This window comes from Nyctibius grandis, chromosome 6, assembly GCF_013368605.1.
Source record: "Nyctibius grandis isolate bNycGra1 chromosome 6, bNycGra1.pri, whole genome shotgun sequence".
NCBI lineage: Eukaryota > Metazoa > Chordata > Aves > Nyctibiiformes > Nyctibiidae > Nyctibius > Nyctibius grandis.
In genome coordinates this window covers 87,297,947-87,323,272 of record NC_090663.1, presented here as the reverse complement: position 1 = coordinate 87,323,272, position 25,326 = coordinate 87,297,947, and the positions used below count along the sequence as shown (strand labels likewise).

General features: G+C 48.1%; 2 protein-coding genes across 3 annotated transcripts in view; both read right to left on the bottom strand.

Moving 5' to 3' along the window:
- Nucleotides 1–25,326, bottom strand: part of LOC137664547 (albumin-like) — a 369,558-nt gene that overhangs the window by 148,912 nt on the left and 195,320 nt on the right. The gene's annotated exons all lie outside the window — the stretch shown is intronic.
- On the bottom strand, nt 18,980–24,420 carry AREG (amphiregulin). The gene is made up of 5 exons (XM_068404228.1): nt 24,378–24,420; nt 24,098–24,265; nt 21,251–21,434; nt 20,639–20,797; nt 18,980–19,067 (listed from the first exon to the last, which is right to left on the bottom strand). The coding sequence occupies exons 1-5, from the start codon at nt 24,418–24,420 to the stop codon at nt 18,980–18,982; spliced, it is 642 nt and encodes a 213-aa protein (XP_068260329.1).

Here is a 25,326-nt window from a genome sequence, read left to right as displayed (position 1 = left end):
TGAATGACTTCATGGTCTTGAGATGAGAAACTGGTGTGCAATGTGATCTGAACCTCCTTGGAGGAGCTGCAAACTATCAGCAAGCCTTACCCAATAACAACAGTCTCTTATTCTATGTGAACTGCCATATTCTGGCTATTCTACTCACGCTCACAGGCATCTCACTCCAGCTGGTCCGTCCATGCGGTGGTCACAGCTACTCTGCACAGCGTGGACCTTACTCAAGGCGTGGCTACACGCAGTCTCCTCAGCTGGGAAGGCAGACTGCAGACGTCGCCATCCTGTAACTCCACCGCTCCGTCCCCTCTTTCCCAGTTGTGACAGCCACTTCAGGAAACAGGTCTGCAGCACGGCTTTGGGAATATCTGCATCTTCCAACCTGAAAAAGAGGAATATGCGATTTAATCTTGAGGGACGGGGCCTACACAAGTCCTGTCTCACTACTAACAGCACGCAGGATCAGCAGTTTCTGAAGACAAAACTGTGTTTATGTATGGCAGCACTGTTCTAAAGAACAGACGAGCAGTTCTTCCTGATCTTCCCCCTCCAGTCCCTCTGAGCATAACACGGGTAAGAAAGTGCCTCCTCTCTGAATCAGCTCAGGAATTTTGATCTGATTTGGCTTTTCCAAACTTAACTAACACCTAAGTAAAAGACTGTTTTGGAAGGTAAATGCAAACATCCCTGCCCAGCAAGCTGGAAAAGAATGATTGCCAGGATTTAAGTAAAACATTGTCACAATCACTGTGTAACGGCAGGAAGGTTTGGGCCCAGTGAAACAGCGTTTCCTGGGGTTAACTCCAAACAAGCTGTTCTTTGAGCAGTGGAACCAATGAGTCTTAGTTCACCAGGCACCTCTGTCCTTTGTCCCTTAATCTCCCCACCACAGAAACCTCTACCCCTGTGTCAAACGCAGATGGAATTAGTCAATGCCTTCAAAAGTTATTAAGAGGAGACTGACAAATGATGAGGCAGATAATACACTCGAGCAGGCTCACCTCCTCCAGCATCCAAGCTGAAAATCACCCATACAGCTCTGCCCAGCCCAGCAATTACCATCGCTCCCAGTAAATAGCAACACAATATAAACAACGTAAATTCATTTGTATGCAAATATTACATTGGTGTTCCATGCACAAGTGTAACTCGTGTTGTTGGGGCAATAATTCCATGCTTGATTTTAATAACTATTCCTCTTAGTGATACAGGATCTATTAATACCTGCATTGTTCAACCTAATAGAGGAGATTATGGACAAAGAGGAAACAGTGACACAAGTTTTAGAGTTAAACAACAGACGAGTTCCTGTGTCTGGGCATCTGTAAATAACACAATGAAACTCTTGTCACAAGCAGCAAGTGGGTCTCCCCTTCTCTCACACCTAGGCACTGTATGAACAGCTAAGTGAGAAAGAGTCCCATGGCAGTCTCACCCAGAAATTGTTCCCTCAGTGAAACTCCAACTAAAAAAAATCCACCCAAAATGAGATTTTTCCTTAAGAATTTGCCTGACTCATATGCAGGAAACATCCAGATCATGAGCACAGCAATACAAGCATGCTGGTAGGGAGTAACTTTAGTGATCTGGCTTGGCAGACCCAAGAACGTCTGAATATACCTGAAAAAGTTTGCTCCTAAGCTATGATTCCACTTCCTGAATGGGAAACCACTCTTTTCTGCTGGTGGTTGCTCAGAGGGTTTGTTTCACAGGATTTGTTTTTAAAAAACCTGTGTTCATACTTTTCCCTTTAAAAGTGAGTCTACCAACCCTCATTTATGCATTGCTATGGAAATGATTGTCATGAACAGAGAATCGTGACTTCAAGAAGGGAACACCTTACCTGTAACCATTACACAAGCAAATTTCTAAGGTTTTTACCACAGTTTCAGAGTTCTGGACCAAGTTTCTACAGCTGAAGCTGCTGAACGGTCCATTTATCAAGAGGTTCATTTAAAAGCACATTCCTAGCTCCAAGCTCCCGAGCTAAGGAAAATGTCCCCTTCTGTACATATTCCATATGTTCCTCGCTCTCTGCTTCTGAACAAACGGGGAGAGCCCAAATCAAACACCAAACAGTGCTGGCCTTGCAATGTCTACCCTGACCTCCTCCATCAAGGCAGTTGGCCTGCAGAGACCTTTGAGGGTACAGCTGCAGATCCTATCTTGCGAGCATTGTTTTGATTGTCTCTCTGATTTCTGAGTCTCCAGCTCACATTACACCCAAGGTACCACACCTGATCCCGCGATAAATTCCCTGCAGACAGACCCTCTCAGCTTTCATGGTATCACACACTAAGTTTACAGGGCTCCAGTTTGCCAGAGAACCCAGAGCAGGACTGTGAATACACGCTAGACAGGCTGTGCAGCTGAGAGAGAATAACTTGCCTTCAAAAGCTGCATCTGAAGGAAACAAGTGGGTTTGTACAACAGACACCCCTGGTCCCGAATGGGGTTTCAAGAGATGATAATAATAAAAATACGGTCGAGCATCTAACAGCTAGAACTACAAACACACACGCAAGCACTTATGCAGGGATGCAAGAGCTGAGGGAAAAAATCAACATGGAAAGATGCGGTTTCTTCAGGCTGAAGCGAGAGAGAAGCAGCTCTTGTCTTTCCTGTGCTAACAGTGCTGAGCTGTGCCTTACAGCATGTCCCAGCTGAGGATCCACGGAGCAGCTCAGCCAGCACGCTTAACCAGATTTTCCACCACACCTTTGGGCTGCAGCACACTGTCATTATATCATGCATGCCTGAAATATCTCAGTAAAGCCAGGAGAAAGGAACCAAGGGACCTGTTTCTGACTTTGCTCGCTCGAGCTAGCAACACCTCTGCATGGTTTCTGGGGAGGCTGTTCTGGAGGGGTGAGGCCAGCCAGTCCCAAGCACGCAGGAACACTGGTATCCCAGGGGGTAGCATCTCCCTGCTGTCTTCCTCTGTAAGCTGGTACAGAAGAACTGAACCATTACAGGGCAAGAAAGGGTCCAGGTCGTTATGGTGCACACAGGGCACACACATACATGTGTGGGAGAGTGCATGCAAGCAAACTGAGGTACACATGTACCACTGCCTAATTCCCTTGCAGATTTCAGATTCAGAAGGAGAAAAAAAAAACCCAGACCCAGACAAATGCAGAGTCCTTGGCCAATGCAGAATCTACTGGGCTTGGGGAAGTAAAACCACAGCAAAAAACGCATGGTGACTTGTGTGCAATGTGAGAGTTAGCCTTCAGCAGTGACGGGTACTCTGCACGCCGTGGGTTCCTGTGAGGCCGAGCCCACCTGCTGCACACACGCCTGCCTTAAAACAAGAACCCACAGCCTGCCTGCTCCATCACCCGTGTTCTCAAGGGCCTCTCACTTCACAACACTTTCCAATCATTTCTGAAAGATTTCCGTTTTTTCCCATTCATGGAAAAACAGGCTGGGGATTTCAGAGTTCATTCTTTGCCCGGCCCAAGCCATGGTTATTAACTTGTCTTGTTCTCCCAAGACCCACACAACCACCCTGATGGAAGAGCGTGAGGCTCTCTATAGGATGGGCCCTGTCATTTACATCAGGAGATCATGTCTTGCACTTCCCTCATTCTTTTGGCCTGAGCAACACCTTCTCCTGTAAATAGGCAAAGGAGGAAGGGGGAAAAGGAAGCCAAGCAACTCCTTCCCTGCCTCACAGAATGTTAATATTCCCAGAATATTTGTTTGGGGCTAGTTTGAGCCAAATCAAAGACCAAAACCTCATTTCAACATGCAGTTGGGCTGTCACAGCACCTTTTGATCTCCTTTTTGCAGGACATTCAGACCACTTATAGCTGCCTGGCTGCAGCACTCTAAGCAACATGGCCTGGCTGCACAGCTCGCCCCTTAGAGCAGAGGAAGGTCAGGCAACACTGCCACATCCAGATTAGTCCAGCATAAACTAAATGCTTTGGCATCTCCAAGTGGAATTAGCTGGGGCACAAAGCACCGTCCTCCTCCTGTTTCTCCAAGTTTAAGCCAGCACAAAAGCACAACATATGGGACTGAAATCACCTGCTTTCAGCACTAGAGCAGCCTTGTGCCGACATGCAGAGGTATCACTCTTGACTCTGCCCATCTCTCTAGTCTCCACCTCTCCACTATCATATTCCTTTTCTGTGGGCTAGCCTTACAGTGCTCGTTATTGCTCCACCTCAGACGTTCTTGTCAGGTGGCTTCACCAAGACCCTACCAACTCCATTCCTGCTTTCCCTGCTTTTCAGTGCCATCCAGCCCTGGCTCAGAGTCTTGACATATTTCCTCCACACCCAGACTCGCGGCAGTTCCTCGCTGTCTCCTACTGAAACCCAGAGCCCATTTGTATCCTGCTTCTGTCCTCGCAGCAGGGCTTGCTCCTCTCCCTCACCTCGTTCCTGGAGTACGCCTTAAGAAAACCCCAGGGGTTCGCACACACACACAATCACAGGGGAAACAAAGAACACATGAACATCTGCGAACTGCCCAGGCAAACTCCAACTGCTCCAGCACTGGCACAGTTATCTACCTGTACGTTCCTGCCTCCCCAGCAGAGAAAAACAACTGCATACATCTTCGACAATACTTGTTATTAAGAGCTTTGGCCTTTGCAGCAATTATGCTGTATATTTAGTTATTAACTGGTACCTGTTAAGCACTTGTGCTGGAGATGAGTAGAGCTGCCAGACCCTGCTGTCTCTTACAGTGGTGAAAGATTTCTGACTTAGCAAGAGGCGACGGGACCAGATCCACAGCAGCAGAGCAGCATTTTCAGAAGTCTTCAGCATGGGCCCAGCTCTGCCCTGTTGAGATCAGGGGGAAAACACCACAGTCAGTGACTTCAGGGTGTGCTCCAGGCTTTTGAAAATTAACCGTAGATTTCAGTAGGATTTCTTCTTCTGTACCTGTGAAACTTGGACCAAACCATGTGGTTACGCTGCACTTGTATTTTACCTTAAAGGATCCCAAACTATTTATAGTCACCTGCGTTTTACTTTGAGGTGTGTTTGGGTGGATAAGCAGCAGGGACAACGCCACACAGCTCTGTCACCTTACTGTAAACAAAGGTATCTTCAAACCACGTGCAGCACTGAGGGAATGAGCGGGTCGGTACCTGTGCACACCTATTTTGCCTCTGTCCCACTGGGCAGCCTGGAGAGCTCCCACCTCACAGAGGATATTCCCCTGTGTTCCCACCCAAAGACAAAACTCCAGGTCAAACAAAATGCAGTCTTCTACTCAGAAGAAAACATTGTTTCTTTGAGCGATTTCTTCATTTTACAACAAATGAAAAACCAATTTTTTTTTAAATTAAATGAGCACTTTTAGAATAAATAAAAGATTTTGGGATTGAAAAGTATGAAATTAGACCTTTCTGCAACACAGATGACATCGTCGCAGTCAGGCTACAGTTCCTCAGTGCCCAGCCAGAAGTTGGTAAGTGCCACATCAGACTAAAGTTCTGAATTTTGCTCCATGTCCCACCAATTAGAGAAGGAGAGAAATCCCCAACGGTACCTCTAACACTGTACAGCAAAGGAAAAACCAAACAAGCAGCCTCCAAGCCATTCCCTTTCCACCACAAGCTTTCCAAAGCAGTTCTCAGCCACCTCGTAGATGCCTCTACCTTCAACATCCAAACAGCTGCTCTTAAAGCAAAATCCATTCCGAAAGGTGCCCTGGATCTCAGATATGCAACTGTCTCATGGCAGGGGAGAGAGTTTTTGTTTTGCTATTTACACTGAAAGACTATGAAGAACCAGAAGGGCAAAGTCACCTCTCTGGCTGTTAACTGAGTCAAAAGTAACAGGCAGAGGAGTGGGCAGGTCAGATCTGCGTGCAGGACACAGCAGGTCCCACAAATTACCAGTTTCCCTAGTTTGCTCCTCCTTTTCTGCTGGGAAATGGTGTCCAGGTAGAATGCGAGGCCTCTGAACACTTGCCCAGGATTTCTAGATGTCCTACAGATGAGTCAGGGCATCAGACCTCCAGAAATCACAGCCAGGTCTGCAGCACATGTACAGACCGCCAGCCAGACGATCCATTTCTGAGTCAGGGTGAGAGACAGGATCTGTTTTATTTACTTGGCTCTCGTTTGGGTGCTATGCTCCTTAAAAAAGGCAGACTGCTTTGAGGACTGGCTAGACCCCTGTCTCCGTTTAGTCCGCACCCAGGGCCAAACAATAACCAGTTGTTCTATCACCCAATGACCCCTCCCGACCAAGAAAGGGAATTGGGAAAAGGAGGGGGACTTGTGGGTTGAAATTTCAACAGATTTCATAAAATCAGAAAACCAATATCAATACTGATACAAAAGACACAAGGTGATACTTAGCCCATATAAGCTGGTGGCCAGTCCCTCCAGGGACAGCAATCACTGAGAAGGAAAGAAGACAGAGAGGACAGCAGAGCAGCGAATCTATAAATTTTACCTCTGCAAAACCAGGACAAGCCCAAAGATAAGAAGGGGAGGTTTTGCTTTTCCTGCAGGGCAGAAGGAGCTGTGCAGTTTCCTGCAATCCAGAGCCACCGAGGTGGCAGAAAGCAAGCCCCTGCAAGGGCAGAAGGTGTCTGTGCGTAGCGGGGAGGTGGTAGTGCCAATAACAGCTCTTATTTTCAACCTGCCCTTTGTAGTTTTGGTTCTACTCAAGAAGTTAATTATTCTAGTTTATGTTCCAGTATAACAGCTTTGGAGTTTTAAAGAGTTTTTGGTCATCTTTGGAGAGCTGGTGATAGAGAGAAGGCCTAGGCAGAGCCACCTCGAAGCTCTGGTTAACTTGGGACCGTGCCACAGTTGCAGAGAGTCTATACACGCCCACGCAGGGCATTTGGAGATGTCTCGCTTTTGCTGTGCTCTGGAGACCCAAGGGATCCCCGAGGGACACGCAGAGGCCATCACTCCCCGTGCCTGTACAAACATGGGAGTTGGTCTCACACCAGGAGCAACTCTGAGTATTTTGAAATCTCTGTTCCTCCTCTGAAGACACATTTCAGGCAAATATGGGCTCCCAGGCTTTGGACCATCTGCTCCAGCGCTGGGGATCTCACACCCCTTCCAAGGCAAACATGCCAAAGAAAGAAACTTCTGCAGCACTCCTCTCAGTCTCTTTCCTGCCTTGAGTAAGCTGGGCCTTACAGAGACTGCAGCTCTTCTAACACAACACGTGTTGGCAAACATCCTGTCACCCCCGCCAGAATTAGCCAACCTGCGAAACACACTTGACACCCAAAGGACAATAATTTGCTTACAATGATCCAAGTATTGCAAATCATCTGATGGCAGCACTGGCCACTGTTCCTGCATGACTTAATTTTCTAAGCAGCTCGGGATGCAAAAGGAGTGCCATCGTGTGTCTCGGGGTCACCTTCAGAGGGAGGCTGTACTTTCACCTTTGCAGTCAGCACCTTTCACTGGAGTTCTCCTTTCACTGGCTCTTTGATTTTAAAGCCATTTATATTCCCAGCCAATCCGTACTAAAAATAGGATTCCTTACTAAGAATGGCACTGGCATTACTCACTTTCTGCTACGTTCTCATCACACGCCACACTGCCACACCTCTGGCTGGAGTAGTGTGCTGCAGTAATCATCCACAACTATGTGCTTCTGTGAGCAGGTTTTGAACCTTTGCCATCCTTTGGAAGCTCCCACTGTATTTTCTTTCATGTGCTAATACAGTTCAGTGGCTTATCTCCTCTCACATCCTTGGGGCACACCTCTTTGCAGACTGTATACTGACAACCCAACCAAGTGGGAAAAACACACAGGAGATACAGCCGTGCCCCTTCCTCCTCCTTGCAACTCAGGCCAAGCTGCAGTTCTCAGCTGAAAGGGACGCTGTTCTTACTTGCAGTCAGGAAGAAACAATTTGCCTTCCCTGGAAGCTACTGCATCCTTTGGCTTTGACCATCAGCTGCTCACCAGTTACTAGCAAGGAGGCTCCAGGCTTTCCTAGGGGGAGGTACACTTTGCCAGCTCAGTTTCGCCAGATGCTAAGCATTTCACTCCTCCTCAACGTGCCTGGAAACCAGAGGCTGTGGGAGGTGGGACATATCTCTGGCCAGGCCTAGCTGCATAGTTAAACGAATCCTCTATGGGGTTTTGTTTTCTTTTTCAGCATTCTCTGAATTTTGCACACCACTTTCAAGGGCAGGAACGTGTTTCCTCCTGCCGTCCATGTCAGAGGTGCAGCCAGAGCTGACTGTCATTTATTTGCTCTGATAAGGGGTTAAATATGCACAGGTAAACCTGGGCGTATGTTCATAATGCAGGTGGCAGTGATACTTTAAAGGAGGCACCTTTCTTTGTTCCCTTAATGATTCATTCATTGGGAGTGTGGGAATTAACCTATATAATTTTTTGCTACTAAGTAGATACACCTAGATCCTGAAATAGTGGATGGGTGAGAACCAGTTATAGAGACTCTACACATTGTCCCTGGTAGCACAGGAAGAAACAAACCCACAACGGCGTGCTGGGAATAAACACATGGCATTTCTCACAGCAAATGTCTCTTTACCTCCCGTTTTTTGTAGACTCACCAAAATCCTACAGGGCTGCAGCAGACACCTCTGAGAAAGGCCTGACTTGACCGAGACCTTCAACTGGGCCCCCTCTTCAGGGGGTCCAACTCTGGCAGCTGGAGCTGTGCATGGGTGTAACTGATGTGGCTCAGACTGCAGCGAGCACCGGCAGCCACACTTTGCACCGGCGCTGGGAGGCAGGTGGGAGATTGCATCAGGAAGCCAATATGAAAAGCGAGGCTGGCTTGCCAAGCCTGGCTCCGTGCCCCCTTTGTAAGCTGTAGCTTACACCTCATCAGCTGGGAGGTGGAGAAGAAACAGATTTGTATTTAGGGCACCTCACCGACAGAGAATTTGTCTCCCTCCCACCTAGCTAGAGGAGGAAAGAAACCTTTCTGGGAGGTTGTGCCAAGAGGGCTGAAATCTCCAGACTAACTCTTGTGCTCCTAGTATTTTCTGATTTTGTTGGAAGAACCTTTAAGGCTCCGTGAACAAGAGCTGATCAGTCTAAGATTCTTTACAGAGGACAGATCAATCCAGATCAAAGATTTATGCACTGTAAGTTATAAATTACATGAGCACCTGAGGAGCTGTGCAGGCTGAGAGGGGGCATGAGGCAATGGTCAATGCCCTGCTGCTGGTTTCCTACAGCTTTAAAAGGAGGTCATATAACACTATCATTGCCAGTGTGATGAGGTCTTGGTTGCTTAAGGTCTTCAAGGTAGGCTCCATAGGGTGAGGTAACACCCTAGACACTGCAAAACCTGCCTGCATCTTGCAGGCACCTCCAGCCAGCCTTCCCCTCACAGCAACAGCCAAGAGCACACCGCTTCGGACAAAAGGCAGGGAAGAGCTCAGAGAGCACAAGGAGACAGCAAAGAGGTCCAGGAGAGGCATCACCATCACACTGCAGTTGGGCCAGGTCATCAGAGCGGTGCCAATACACTAATGGGGTCCTTAATGGTCACAAGTGCATCACAACAGTTAGAAACACGCACACAGAGCTATCCACACACACAGGGGTCCCACACTGCCTACAGGACAGAGACTGCAGCAAGGAGGAACAAGAGGTACCAGGAGGCTATGCTCCAGGAACCCCTCCTGGCAGGGCAACACAGGGGAAAAAAAACACCTCCAGTGGCTCCCTCCTGCCCAGTGCCCTGTCGTCGTGCTCGGTGGCCCCAATCCCATTGGCCAGGCCTCTGAGCTGCAATTAGCCACGTGAGCCACAGCAGCGTATCTGTGGGCTGCGAGCGAGTGTCCTCCGGGAGGCCAGGCAGACACACCACACCAGGTCAGGGCAGAAGGCATGTGGGCACAGCAACCTGATGCAAAGCGCTCTCTTGTGTGGCATATCCTGTTTCTCCTCAAGACATGTACAAGGTCACCAGCCTAGCCACGCTCGTGGGTGATACCATCTGTTTAATCAGTGTTCTCTGTGCTAGGAAGCCATCCCAGATGCTTTGCATTGGAGACAGCTTTTCCAATAGTAATTAGCAAGGTAAGGGGGTGAAGAAGCAATTGTCAGGCCTCTTCTCTAATAGCAATTAGCAAGGCAGGAGGGTGAAGAAGCAAATGTCAGGCTTCTTTTTGCATAGGCTGTTGCATTAGTAGCAAACTGCCTCTCCCCAACCTCTGCTTCCTCCTCCCTTGTAACTGTGAGCCTCCCTGCACTCCACTTTGCGAGCTACTGCACAGGAATATTTCATAAGCAGGCCTGAGGGTTTGTCTGCTGCCTGTCCTACTTCCTCCAGAGCACCCCAGATCAGCTGGGCTGCAATGTCTGCCCACATTACGCTCCCGTGCTGCCCAGATAGGAGATGAAAACTTACCTACTGAGGTCGAAGACGGCTTCTCACTCGGGGTCTGGGGCTCCCAGCTTACGCCATGTTACAGCTGGCAGACAGGCCTCCCAAATCATGATGTTGACTCTAAAAATGAGAGGAAATAAAGGAAGTCTTGCTATTTTCAAAACTCTAGGGTAACATTTAGGTCATACACTGAACTTTATCCCTTCTGGCCCTCAGGGTCATAAATGTCCTTGCTCAAAATAGGTATGTGAAACTTTAGGTTCTCGGGCCATGCCTCCATGCCAGGAGCCAGCCCTTTGTGCAATACACCACTAAGCATCTCCAGGGACTGGGGCCCTCAAGGGACTACCTCACCTAGTCCTCCACAGTACCAGGCAATTGTAGATACTCAGATTTTATGTGCATGCTTACAAATAAGTGTACAAAATACTTCAAGCTCCTCCAAAGCTTCACGCTGAAACACTGTTAAAATAAAAGACCAAAACTACAACTGCTTCCTCCTGGAAGCACCATTGCTGACGGAAAGGTTCACAGTGAAGTCACGAGCGTTGATCATCCTGCACAAAGCAGTCAGTCCGAGACATCCTTTCTGTAAGGCTGGAGTGCCATAAAGTTATCTGTGTCATCAGCTGTTAATCAGCACAGACCAATTGATTTCATCTTCCACTAAACGAGGGCCTGGCTCATCCTTGTTTTGGTAGATGTTCGTCTGTGATAGTTCTGTAGCTGTGATGGTGAAAAATAGTACAGCTTGGTGGCATTTTTGGTGCCGTTTCACTGTGTCACAGGGCTTGGAGCCCAGGGGAGGGTTAATCCCTTCCCTGCTTTTGCCAGGGAACAGCTGTTCTACTTTCAGGATCCCTGGATCACCCAGGTTTTGGTGAGGTAAGTGGATGTCCTTGCAGGAGCTCCTGTGGGAGGAGCTTTGGGAAAACCAGTCAGGACCGGCCCGCCAGCCCCGGGAGCATTCCTGCTCCCATGCTGATGCAACTGGATCCAATCTCCTGGCAGACCAGCTGGCTGCTTTCCAAAGAGCTCCCTCCAGACCGGCTCGCAGCTGAGCCGACATCGGGGATGGCTGTGATGAAATTTGAGCAAGGGGACGAAAGGCCTTTGGCCTCCATTAAAGCTGGGAGCACTGGATGAAGATAATGCTTGGGATTAATTGGCTCCTCCCAAGAAAACACGAGCTGCCTTGTTTTGCTGCGAGTTTACCATTCTGTGGAGCATCTCCCCAGCACCAGTGGGATTCATCTAGAGACTGTTGTGCAACATCTGTGTGAGACGCTAAAGCACAGAGTTATTTCAGTGGCAACACTCACCCTACTCCCACTTGGGATCCGGCGTGTAACAGCTTTATGGGACACGCTCTGCAGCAGAGCAGGGACTGAAACACATCCTGGAGATGAAACAGCTCAACGGTGAGCACGGCTTAAGCATGCTCCAGAACCAGGTAAAACCAGAAACAGGGTTTGAACAGAGAGGAAGATGCAAATCCAAGCCATGTGTTTCAACTATATTCCAGACGCACCGGGAAGGCCTGTTACCCACGTATGCCTTCTGAACGAAAGCAGCTATTAGCACAGGCCAAGATAATCTCGAAAAAGAGAATTATGAAACGCTTTAATCATGTTTTAAAGCAGAATTTTCAGACCCCAGCAAAAGGATGCTTCTGAACCCTGCTGTTTTCCTTGAGATCCTGCTAAATCAACGATAAAACTCACGCTGATGCTACTGGGACTGAGATTAGACCGCACCGACAGCTAACAAGCTGCCCACCATCACCACTCACCACCCCTTCCCAACTTTTCTTGCAATATTTTTGCTAACAGACACACACTGTTGAGTCTTGCACTGCTTGCTCATTAGCGTTGCAGTAAGTGATTTCTTATGTAAATCATGTCAGCCCACAGAAAAACCAGTTCAATTCCAGTCTGCACTGCTGGGATGGACACAGAACAGAGGAAAGAAGTGCTAATGATACTGTTTTTATTTCTCTTTTTTTAAAAAATAGCAAACCAAGGACCAGGCACAAAAGCAGTCATTGCATGTCTTCCGCTGCAAGCAGAATTACCCTCACATCTGCAGAGAGACTACTCCAAACAGAGAATTCCCCTGGTGCCGTCACCAAGCCTGTATGTACAACAGCTTCTGTGCACCTGATTAGAGGTTGGAAACTGCTGAGTGTTTTTGTCCATGGACCTCATTGTCCTCTTTCAAATCTTCAAGAGCTCCTTCATAGGTGATAACAGAACTCATGGGAATTATCCTAGATAAGTCTTTGAAACTGAAAGGAAAGTTACTGTTTTTCCATGGCAAGGGTATTTGTTGGGGAGTAATAATGTAAAATCCTGTACTTATTCTGGCCCATTTTTCTCTGCTCTTCTACTCTATCCTTCTACCTCACTCCCCCCTCCAGCTGAAACCCCACCTGCTACTACCTTTTTCAGGCAATATGCTAGCACTTGCATAGAACATCTAAACATGATGAAGACACACAGCTATTGTTCATGTTCTTGAAAAGCTTTCATCATAAACGAGAGGGACTAAGGCTTGACAGGGCATTTGTTGCCCTCAGCCCTGGTTCGGTTTTGTGCCATTCTGCTCCACTCAAGAGGCGCTCAGACCCTAAGATGACAGCAGCTGTGGATGCTCTAACAGAGACTTTTAAAAATACATTCATTGCTTTAGACACCTAAAAGTCATTTCTGCTTCCACTGTTTTTTAACTAGCTCCCTGCAGTGCTGAAGAGATTTCCTTTCCCAGGCAAAAATCACATAACTGATGCTAAAGCATGTACCTCCTTATCTTCTGGAAAGCTAGCAGGTTCCAAGCACCACCCACAGACTCCTGCAGTCTGTGAGGGACTGCTGTCTGATACCCAAACACAAATCCACTGCCAGCTGTGTAAGGAACACCACACTCAGAGAAGGAAGCTATTCTCCAAGGTCTGGACCAAAGCATCAGCAGGCAAGAATCCAGAGGCACTCAGAAGTAACGACGGTGTTATCTGACTTAGCGTGCATGGCACTGGAATGAGGGCATGACATCTAGGTTAAGACATAGTGGAAATGCTGGATTAGATCAGACTCTCAGACTGCAAATTGAACAGGCTGTATTATTTCAGTCAAAAAACGTTGAGCTAAAAAGTGGGTTTTTTTCTGAATTATATGCAAAAAGATACACCTTTCTGAAATAAAAAGCGTATGAATAAAAATTTCTTTTTTCTCAAGAAAAACTGCTACTCTCCTTACTAGAAAAAAATGTATTTTGAAAGCATTTCTTTACCTTGGACTTAAGATGTCCCACCTCACAGGCTGAAAAAGGCACAAATCCTGCTTCCTTGGCTTTGGGCCTAGATCCACAGTAAGCAAACAATAGCTGCTTCCCTCTGACGTTCACAGGCGTAGCTGTCTCAACCGAGCAAACTCACGAGTCATAGGCAGAGCCAGACCTGCAGTAAATGAGGATTACTCGCTCGAGGAAGGTGTAACCAGCAGAAGAACGATAGGTATGTACAGCTTTGTTCACAAAATGAGGAATCAAGGCTTATTAAAGGCTGTCTGACCCTTCTGTCCACTGATCTATCTCATGTGAAGAGTCCAACACTGACACCCACAACTGGCCCTTGCTCCTCGAGCACGCTTACTCCCTGCGTTCAGCTGTCACCCAGAACACGAAGCCATTGCTAACAGGCTAGGTAAGCACATTGATATTAAAAAAGCCCAAAGTTATTTTAAGAACTTAAAACTTTATACCAGTTACTGGAAATGGCATGGAACAACTCAAAGGTGGGTTAGGCAAACCACCGCACAACATCTACTTGCAGCCACTGCCAGCACAAACACCTTCACGGAAGTCTCTGTGCATCTGGATTCACCAGGGAAAAGAAAACATCTTAAACTTGTACTTTGTCCTTACCACAGAGTAGAACCAGCCTTCCTATGATATCCAGCAGACCAAGATTCAGAGTAACATCTACTACTGCTCTGAGGGAAAAGGGGCATACTGGGAGGAGGGCAGGAGGAGGGAAACAAAGTTCAGAAGTAGACAGGAAGCTACTCTGGTCACAGACAACTGCAGAACACTCAAAAGCTCCATAAATACACAACAGAGAAAAAAACCATGAGGAACCATTGTTTCCTCTACAAAATGCAATAATCATAAAGAACAAAACATTTGGGAAAGAGGACAGAACTGTGCAAGCAGACATGACCCTCACATTACCAGAATTCCTGGACACTGATCTGGGTATGGAAAATACCTTGGAAAATCAGCCGTGTGCGCAGAAAATTGTGCAAGTACCTCAGGCTACTCTCCCAGGTCTCAGCTGAGGCAGCTACAAGTGACAAGGACACAGAACCTCTCCTGTCCAAGTAACACTGCCACTGGAAGGTCAAGAAAAAGCTGGAGGCCTAACTTACTAATAACTTATGGGACCAGGAACCCAGGCATGCTTAGTGGAACCAAGGAAACTCCAAGTGAGGGGAGCAGGTTAAAAGCCAGATGATGTATCTATCCTGAAAAGCAGATCTGGCTGTGCAGCATCAACAATAAAAATTATCTTTGGCCTTGCTCTGCAGCAGATCAGGTTTGCTTGTCATGCAGTGTAGCATCCTTGGACAGCAAGAGACTTCCAGAAATATAGTTCAACCCATCACTTGTGTTTTTTAAGCAACCAACCCACTGAACACTGAGGGTCTTGATGGTGCTTGTGCATCAAATTTACAGTAGGAAGCTGGTAGCAAGCTGTTACCATAGCTCAAGTAAAAAAAACCATCACCGCTTGCTAGCAAGCACTATAGCAGTGCTGGATGTGACTGACTCATAGCAAAAGTCCTCTCTACAATGGAGCTGCTGTCTGCCCTACCTCTCAGAAAATCTGGCTGTAGCCTAAATCTTTTGAGGAGCAAGTCTCCGACAAAGCCTGCCCTCCACTGTTTCCAAACTTCCAGCTAAGGAGACTCAGCCATGATTTTTGTTCCTGATTACTGATACCAGTTCAAGTCCAGGCCAGGTCAATGCCAGCTGACACTCAAATTTTCTACAGTACAAACTCACAGAAATCACTCAGTTAGGCCTCACCACTTCCTAACTGCCTATTTTTGGCATATACCCTCCAGACCACTCACTACTCAGAGCATGAAAAATACACAACAGAGGGAATTTACAAGTTACACTAGTAGCTCCACTCCTGTTAGGCTTTCAAGCTGGGGAGGAAGATGGAAAACAGCTCAGTTTTCTATGCTAGCATTGCTTAAGCCTACCCAGTAGAAAACCCAATATTGACTCCAGAAAGAAGATTAGAGAGAGAGTTTCTGGAAGAGTCTCATGGTTTTCAAATGGGAGTTGTAATCCATCCCCAGTCTCACCAGGCTATGGCTGGGTTACCACTGAGATTGAGCTTGTTTACTCCAAAGCAAAATGCTTGGCATGACTTACAGAAACAGCTCTTCTTGCCAGAGCTCTAATAGCAAATGTCTCTGGAAAAGCACTGTTTACTCTGGTAATGAAGCAAGTTCCCTGGAATGAAGCCTTGCAATCTTCCCCACAGATGTTGCAATACATTTACCTATACCTCAGCTACATACCATAGAGGCTGCTCTCACAGTCTGAGAACTACTTGGCTAAGTCAGGAGGCCAAAGTAAATGCATCTCAGCTACTGTGCACAGAACTACCCTCTGCTCCTGCACTGGCTGCACAACTTTGGTCAGAACTGAAACTCCTTGTCCTTTTTTTCTTTCTTCTCTTCAAGGTAAGCCACAGCCATCAACACCTTTTAAAGATGCTTTTGGGAAAAAGGCCTCAAAACACAAAAAAAACCCCACACTCATTTTTTTAGGCCACTCTGAACTTAGACCCCAGCTCACTGCTGTCAGTGCTTAGAGGGAACACCAGCACACAGTTGGCCTAATAACTACCTGGGAAGGAAAAGAAATTCACGGTAGACTGTGGAGGCCAAGGCTCCCTTTCTGTTGAGGGAGTCACTGGCCTGAGGCTATTCTGCTTTTCCTCATTTATTTAAGGCCAAGTTTCAAGGCACTGTCCACATTCTCTCTGACCACACACAGATGAAAGGCCCTTCCCTCTCTCTCCAGCTCTGGAGTCCAGTGCAAAGGGCTACTCATTTGCTCAAACTTCAGTTTGAGATTCTGCTTCCAACCAGGTGGCTCCCTTAGCCCCTCTCTAACCCAGTAACTACAAGATTCACATTTCCTACTCAAACAGGCACTCACATTTACACATTTTGTTTACAAACAACTTGCACTCTTTTGAGAGCACCGAGCTCATACTTCACACATGGCTGTAGTTATTCACAGTCCTGCTTTGTGCTCTCAAGTGTTGAAATTCCTGCTTTGAGGAGAAACCAAGCTCTAATTTCAAGTGTTTACATGTACTCCCAAGAGCAAGAAAAAAAAAATCTTACCATGATTAGGTTATGTAAAAAGTTTAATTATAAAATAAATAAGTTTGTTATGGAAACATTAAATATTAAATACAGTAATAAATATTTACACATTTACAGATATGACTTGACAATTAATGGTGTTGCTCTGCTACCAGAAGAATTCTGCTCTGTTTATACAGAACACATTCACTCTTCCAAGAAGAAACTGAACTTAAATAATACTCTGTGCTCAAGGCTGCATGGACACTTCAAGAAACCAAGGACACCAGGGTCAGAGAAGTTTGAGGTAAGTCGAGTTCTTCGCACCAGAAGGTAGAGCACAGGAGACCGCTGCTTGCAGAGTGTCAGTGCATGAACTTAATTCTTCAAAGGAACAGGTTCTTGGTCAAGTTCAACTGACTGGATCTGACGTGAAGCATTTTATACTTAAACTGCTGCTTAAAGCAGCATCAAGTATCTGGGTAACAGAAGTAGCTTTGTGTTTATAACAGACAGGTCCGGGCTTATCAGCTTGTTTGAGCAGGGATCTTTTTCCTCAGATCCAGAGCTTCAGCTCTTGCATTTACTGTCCCAGCATCCTGAGGAGACTAATTTTAACCGAGGCTAGCACACACACAAACGGATAGTTCCACTCACACAACGAGTCCTACTGAATTCAGAGGGATTACTTTCCACGCACACAGTAACAGAACCCAGGTGTGGCTGACAAAGATCTGTCACCAACACCCTGCAAGTCAGAACTAGAGATGAAGTTCTTTTAGGCTGATACCAACAGGGAGCACAGTGACAGCAGAAGTAGGTTTTTCATCCACTGAAGTCTAGGGAGAAAGGCCATCCAGAGCTCTTCCCTTCTTAACTTTGGCAGAGGAAGGGAACTTCCTCCCCTCCATCCATTCCTGAAAGCCACAACAAGCTCTCTCCGTGAGGGTTAGAGCTGCCAAAGGAGACTTGGTAACAGAAGCAAGTCCATCCACACAGCAGCAGAGACTGGAGCTCCAGCGCTGACAGAGAGGGCTCCGTAGCAGTAGTCTCTAGCAGGTCTTGATAGCAGGTCCTCCAGCCCATAGCGGCAGCTCCTTCCACATCGTCGTGTCAAGATATAGCAGTAACTGTCCTCCCCAGCAAGCGATTGAGCAGCGAGTGGCACGTTGACACCTCCTTGCAGCAGCCTCTGTCTTGATGAATCAGGGCTTAGTGGCAACAGCTCCAGCCCCCAGTGTCCAAGTGGATGTGTCAGGCAGGCAGAGGTACCCTGCAGCTTAGCAGTGGCCACATCAGAACTGTTCTGTAAGGGGCAGACCAGGCACGTTAATCACCACCCAAGACACAAGCACTCTGTGCTAGAACTGCGTCAAACCTACACCTGAAGCAGGTAGGTTAAGTATGGGCACGCACCTGAGGACACTCTGCTAGATACTCTTCAGCTTCAAGTAAGCTTTGAGCAAAACATTCCAGTTGTCACTGGACAAAGCCTGGGCAAGGTCTGTAGCTGACATGCGACAGCAAAACTTCTGAGTTCTGCCAGAACTTCTCAGGACTATCCTTTATGGTCTCCTCCTCCAGCTTGTAGTATAGCTCCTGTTCAATGAGGGTCCTTGAGTCTCCTGTTAGGTACACTTTTGCTCAGAAGAGACCAACTTGCTTGCTCATTAAAATCCACTACATTTCTCCCAGGAGTGATCCACCTAGGCCAAGGAGCTTTAGCACTCAGTTGCTATGAAACTTGACTGAGAGGCTACCTATGGTGCTCACAGAACTGGCAGCTTAGTCTTGGTCTACAGCCTCTGAGCACCAGAAGCTTCCTGATGCCTTGCAGAGAAGACATGAAAATGCTCAGTACTTCTCTATGAGGGATGATGATCCACTTGGCTGCTGCACCATCTGCCGTGATGGAAGGCTACCACAGTTTCTTGCACTAAACCTGCCTCTGCCCAGGTATTAGGTTTTATTTTTTCCTTCACAAGTCCACTTACCACAGTATAGCTTCCTACCCTCCCTCTTCCTTTAAGACAGCAGCCAGAAAGCTAACAGTGCTGTTGAAGAACTTGCACAACTCAGGTCGTTTAAGGTAACTAGAAAACCAAGCCAGTTTTTCACATGTAATCTATGTGTTTCAAGGCATTTCAAGTGTTAGAAGCAAACACTAGCTTTGCAAAACATGCATGCAATTATTACATGGTAACTCCAGCCTGGAAGGACCGAAAAGCATTTCAAGTCAGCTTTCATACCTGCTCTCTCCTCATTTACACACCAACGTGGCCATTTCTGTTTTCTTGTCGAAGTTTTTTCCTTTCTTCTTTCTCTTCATACCGAGGACACTTTTTCCTGACCCTGTGGAATTACAGCATGTTAGATCAATTTGAACCCCGATATATAACCTGTTGTAACCAACCCCCACATCCTCTGCAGCATTTAGACTCCTTTGAATCCTCAAACAGCTCTTCAGCACCAGAAGTTTCAAGCAAGGTAGTTGTTAAACATTCGGCATCAAGCAGCATCTGACAATGACATCAAGAAGCCCCCAAGCCTTCCTCCTCCCCACAGCAGAGCCCTGTGGACTTCAAGTACTTGAAGTCCCTGTTCCCTTGATGTGCCCCTTGAACACATCATAAGCAAGCTGCTGATTGATTTTCTCCCAATTTCTCCAGTCTTTTCTAGTAACTCTTCCAAACAGATCACCTAGCATCTCTGGAGGCAGGTACAGATTTATGAACCTCATGCTTCAAGCCTGTGAGGGTTCAGAGCATGAAACATACGCAGCCCTATTCCACAGCTCACTCCAGAAACTAACCATGATCATTGGCTCTTACAGCACTACAGAACTGGTTCCCTCTCCTAGCATGGAGGAATGAGGCAGAGTTCGGAGAACAAGTGTCCATCCCAGCATTCCTTAAGTTCAGATCTAACTATGAAGCAACAGTGAAGTGACAAATGCACACCTCGTTTCCTGAATTGCAGGAAAGAGTACAGCATGTACCCAATTCAATTCATGTACTTCATCAAGAGCTAAAATTAGACTGAACTTCTGAGTTTCACCTACAGTATCCCAAGCCTACAGTGTCAGAACTGGAGGACTGCTCCAATACTCAGGAAACACTGGAGTCAGGCTCCCCATGCTGACTATCTGACCTCAGCACAAGCACCTGGCAAACACACCAGCAAAACACAAAGGCACAGGCAGTCATAAGCTGCTGCGTACTGCTTGTTAGCAGGGACAAAGAAGGGTTTGATACAAGGCCTGAAACATGTACCCAGAAAAGCTCTTTTCGTGTATTCACAACAGGACACCAGATTCTGATTACCCACCACACCAAACTCAGCAGTGGGTCAGCCTGAAATGGTTGTTCCCTCCACCTTAACAGCAAGCAGTACAGTATTTGGGACTGACAGCACTCCTTCCCCCATTTGCTCCCTCCCAGTGTAGTATTTAAGCCCAGCAGCCTCCATTAGTAAGTGCTGGAGCACCATTTCCTTCCCTCCAGCTGTGCACCCAGCTGTTGGATAATAGCCATGCATGAGGCTGTTACATTACTGCTTGCAGGCTTCTCCACAAGGATTAGGGAAGGCACTGCTGTGTCAGCACTAATGCTCCTCCTCCACCTCCTGCTCGTGTTCTGCACTACTGTAACTATCCTGGTTGTAGCAAGAAAGGCTCTTGTTTTAAAATAAGGGTCACAGGCTGCCCACAGCCAATAGAGAGAGAGGGTAAGTGAATATTTAATTGCTTATGAAATTCTCAGACCTTGCTTCTACCCTCAAGACATATCCAAGCAGGGATAAGCACACAGCCCTTCTGGGTGTCTTCCACACAGGTAATTCAGACAAGCCATACACATTCTGGGGCTACTGGACACAAGCCCCAGTCATGCTCAAGCTAGACAGACAAAGAGTATAATACTTACTGCACTATCACAACGATAAGTACAGTAATGAAGCTGATGCTTGAGAGCAGGACAGCTACCACCACCAACACAGTCTTCGAGTAGTCTGCCACATCATTCTTCCTTTGAGTCTTCATGAACTGTTCACCACAGCGCTCACCAAAAAAATCCTGATGACACCTGCAAGTAAATATTAACACAAGTTCTTATCAGCTCTGGTGCTGTCTGGAGCCAAGGACACCCACACACATTCAAACCCCACTTAGACATCCTCAGAGTTTCCCATGCATCTCCAGATGCTCCCTTTTGAGCGTGTTCATGAAATGCAGCCACTGCTCTAGCACAAGGTTTGTCAGCATTTCAACAAGTCGAGATTAGTTTGGGCGTGATGTTCCAGGAAGACACGCCTTTTCATTCTTTTGGTTTGAGTTTATGACCAACTGATGAGTTCAGTGGCTTGTTATGCACCTCAGATTCCATCATCACTTAATTTACGTGGCAGAAAGATTCTCAGTCAAAATACAGCACAAGATGGATCTATGCCAAGTTGACACTGATTTTTTTTCCTCAGAGCCCTCATATGCCACCACCTCACAGCAATCACACCTAACTCACAAGGTACAAGGGACTTACTTGCAGGTCACCATCTGGAGATGTTCTAGGTATATGCATTCACCATGGATGCAAAAGTTTTTGTATTCCAATTCACAGGGAGTCCCTTTCTTTTTGTTTTTCCCTTTGTTTTTCTTCCTTCTTGATTTGCCAGCACTCTTCTCACCCCCTCTCTTTGTTGGCTTGGGTTTAACCACAGGTTCAACTGAAAAAAGGACAAGATGACTCAGTCTAGCCATGCTAAAAAGCTATATTCTGTGAAAACTGAATTAGAGAATTTGGTGAGGGGTAGGGGGATGGTCACTGCAGGTGACCAGGAAGCCTAGGATGCAAGCAAGCATGCAGCTGGGCATTTCACAGCCAGCACAAAGGCAGCAAGCTTAGATGATCATTAAGCACAGCTGTGCCACCCTTAAGTACAGCTGTGCCACCATTAAGTCCTGTGCAACCCAGACCAAAAGCAGCTGGAGCAGAAGAGCTGAGAGAACCACCAGAGATGAAGGGGCAGAGGTGAAGGACTGCAGCATTTCACAGCAGAAGGTACCTGAGTGAAACCATACAGTTCAAGCAAAGACCTGTGAAGATCATGGAGCTCACACTGAGCCAAGCCATTGCCTAGTTTTATATCCACTCAGATATGAGGCTAACAGCCTCCATCACTCTAACCTCTCCATTTGCATCGGTGATGAAAGGCATTATAACTCACTAGATAGTCCTGGGCACTTGCAGAGGCAAGACAGCCTGCTGTCCCAGTTAGCATACTTGTTTCTCCCCAATAACCTGCAGTGCTGTCTTCAGCAGACAATAGCTCATTTCCAATTCTCCTGCTTTGCCAGAGATGCCAAGTGCACCCAAGGAGTGAAAGCAGGATAGTCCACAAGAGCCAGGTTATTTGTTCTGCCACTTACTGTTGCCCCTCATTATCTCAATTAAGACAAACCTCTAGAAGAGTGTGGTTTAAAATGCTGGTGACTTAGTAGCTTTTGGATTTACGCAGGGGCAATCATCCTCCTTTCGCTGGGAAGAATAAGCTAAAGCTAGTCACTAAGGGTCATCAGCTCTGTAACTGCTCCGTGCAGCACTCAGAGCTCAACAGCATTGTTTTAGTGCAAGCTGGTACAACACTGGTTCTCTGAAGAAACCACCCCTTTCTCTGAAGAAACCCCCAGCCATAAAGCAAGTCTCCTCAGCCCATCACTCTGCTATGCAGGAGTAACAGTTAACCAGGTGTGTTTGAACAGGTCTATAGAACAGTAGAGCTATTCGCAATGCTCTTCAATTTCTCTATTGTGCTTTGCAGACCCAACTAAATTAATTTTTGGAGTATTCATATTTTACCCAGAGCACGATGCACACAGGCAATCACCACAATAGGACACAACTTGATCCAAATACTTCACAACCCTGTATTTCTAGCAACCAGAAGAGAGCCTGCACCAAGAAACAAGGTGTAGTTCACTGTTGTCTAGACAGCTGATCATTTTAACTTCTAGAGCAACAAGCCTGGCTTGAAGTTACTTAAAAGCAAAAACGCCTTCAGCAACCAGAAGTCTGATTCAAATGGTATAAGCTATATTAATATGTAAACGAGCAACACTGTTCCTGCAGCAAGGTTTCCTGTCTCTAGAAGGGTGAGCTTACTACTGGCAGCTGAGGCCCCTCTCCTGTCCAGTTCAACTTGATACTTAGGTTCACACTTTCATAATTGAGGCTGTTTCCATTCTTTCCTCTTCAAGGCTCAGCTTGTCAGTTTGATCTGTGTCCCTGTCTGCAAGCTGCATAGCCAGGAAAGCCATCCACAGTTGAATCATAACAGCTTGAAGGCTCCACAGATAAACCTCATGCCAAGTAGAAGAGCTGGTCTACAAACCAACCACCTTCAGTAACAATTCTGGTTTCTGTGCAGTTATACAACACTTAAGTCACCAAGCCAGTAGTTTTACAGGCCCAACTGCTCTGTAACTCCGACATTCCTGTTTCCCCTGGAGGTCTTCAACTCATGGAAAACTTCAGCAAGGGTCCACAAATTCCCCAGACTGAATACCTGGAGCACAGTCCCCCATCAATCAAGAGCTCCTTTAGTCTCATTCAAGTCTGAGGAGTGTTTCCACAGGAAAAATCGTAGCCAGATCCACCCTAGAAGGTGCCAGCACCAGCCTACTAACATCTACTAAGGTACAAATCACTTGTAGGTACCTGGCTTGTATTACCATTGCACTTCTGCCAGAACCAAAAAACATCTTCCCAAGCTCACAGTTAGGTGGGCTGTTGAGATCTCCTCATGACTCACAAGTGGAGAAATTACAATAAACTCACACAATAGCTATTGACAGTCAAGTATTGCCTGAAAGATGCTTAAGAAACTTTCCTGCAGCCACTTAAGGGTTTAAGTGTTTGCTTTCCCAAGAAACTCTACTCAACTCCAACCCAGATAAGCCATCATGAGAAAACACCCAGGAAATCCTCGCAGCAAGACAGACATCTTGATGTAAACCCCACCTTTAGGGCCAAACAGCACCATAAACCCCACTGAGGCTTCCATGGTAAGCAGGTGGCAGCTGCCCCATCACAGCCCTCCATCAGGTTTATCAGAGAGCAGCACAGCAGGCAATCAGCTCACCTGCAGCTTCCACACACACTCATGCTAAGTTTTCCTCCCTGACAACCTATTTTTTTTGTACCAGTTTCAATCAGAAGCACACTTTTGGTCTACACTCCACGAGCTAAGTGCAGCAGCCTTACAAAATGAAAGTTAATTTAAGTTAAGTCAGAAAGAAGTCGGTGCTCACACCTAACAGCCCTCAGCCCCGTCACCGCCGCGCTGACGAGCCCCCCTCACACCCGGCCCCCTCAGGGCCGCCGGCTCACCTCGGATCAAGTCGTCCACGATGTACTGGTGCACGGGCAGCGCCTCCTCGTACTCCTCATCCTCCTCGTAGTCGGGACCCGACACGGCCTCGGGCTCCCGCTGCGCGGGTCCCCCGTGCCGCTGGGGCTCGGTGGCGTTGGGCTCGGACCCGGCGACAGGCCGGCGGGCTGTGAGGGGGAAAATGGCGCCTGTGGGCAAGGGGGGGACGCACCCGCCGCCGCCGCGCGACACCCCCCTTCCCGCCACGGGCCGCCCTCCGCCCGCCCGCCCCGCACGCACCTGCCAGCAGGGCCAGCGCGGCCAGCAGCGCCGCAGCGCGCATCGGCGGTCCGGGGCGGGCGGCGGCGGGAGGCACGGAGCGAGGGAGAGACGCGGCTGTCGCGGCGGGGCGCAGCGCTCCATGAGGGGCCGCCCGCCGCCGCCGCCCGCTTTATAGGCGGCCGCCGAGCGGGGAGCGGCGTCAGCGGGGCGGGGCGGGCGGCAGGTGAGGGCGGGGGGGGGGGGCGCAGGCGCACCTGCCGCCGCCCCGCGCCGGGGGTTGCCATGGCGAGCGGCCTGTGTGCGGGGTGATGGCGCGGGCACGGCGGCCTGCGCGCTCTGCTCTTTGCTCTGCCCCCCGCCTCGCCCCCGCGCCCGGGGAGGAAGCAGCCGAGATAGGGCAGAAATGCTTTTGAGCAATAAATGCGGTGATCGCCCTTCGCCTCGGTCCACGTGTGTTTGCTCGGGCGGCGTGTGAGTAATGGCTGAGTAAGGAGTGGGGAGGAGGGTGGGCACGCGTCCAGGCCGGGGCGAATGCGCTCCTTGGGGGCACTTTGGCTCGTAATCGCCACGGGCTACTGGGCGCCGGACCACGGCTGCCTCTCCCGTGAAGCAGACCTGCTTTTAGGGGACACAAACCAGGGCGGCGGGTTGGAACGTGCTGGTGCAGGGTGGGAACCCAGAGGATGAAGGGATCGGCACCGCTCTGCTCCGGCCCCCGCAAAGGCCTCACGTGGCACGGCGGGAGGGCAGCGGGTGGCAATGCTGCCGCGCCGTGGGAAGGGGGGATCTGGGTGACCTCTGCTAACCGAGGGGGGCTGAACGCTACTCACGGCTCAGGGCTGACGGAGCCTTTGCTTGGGGTGGCTGGGATCCAAGTTGCTCAGTCATTAAACCTTCTCCCCTCTTCCATGCGACTCCCGGTGCCGTCTTTGCCGGGTCATGCCAGTCCCAAGAAGCGATGCCCAAG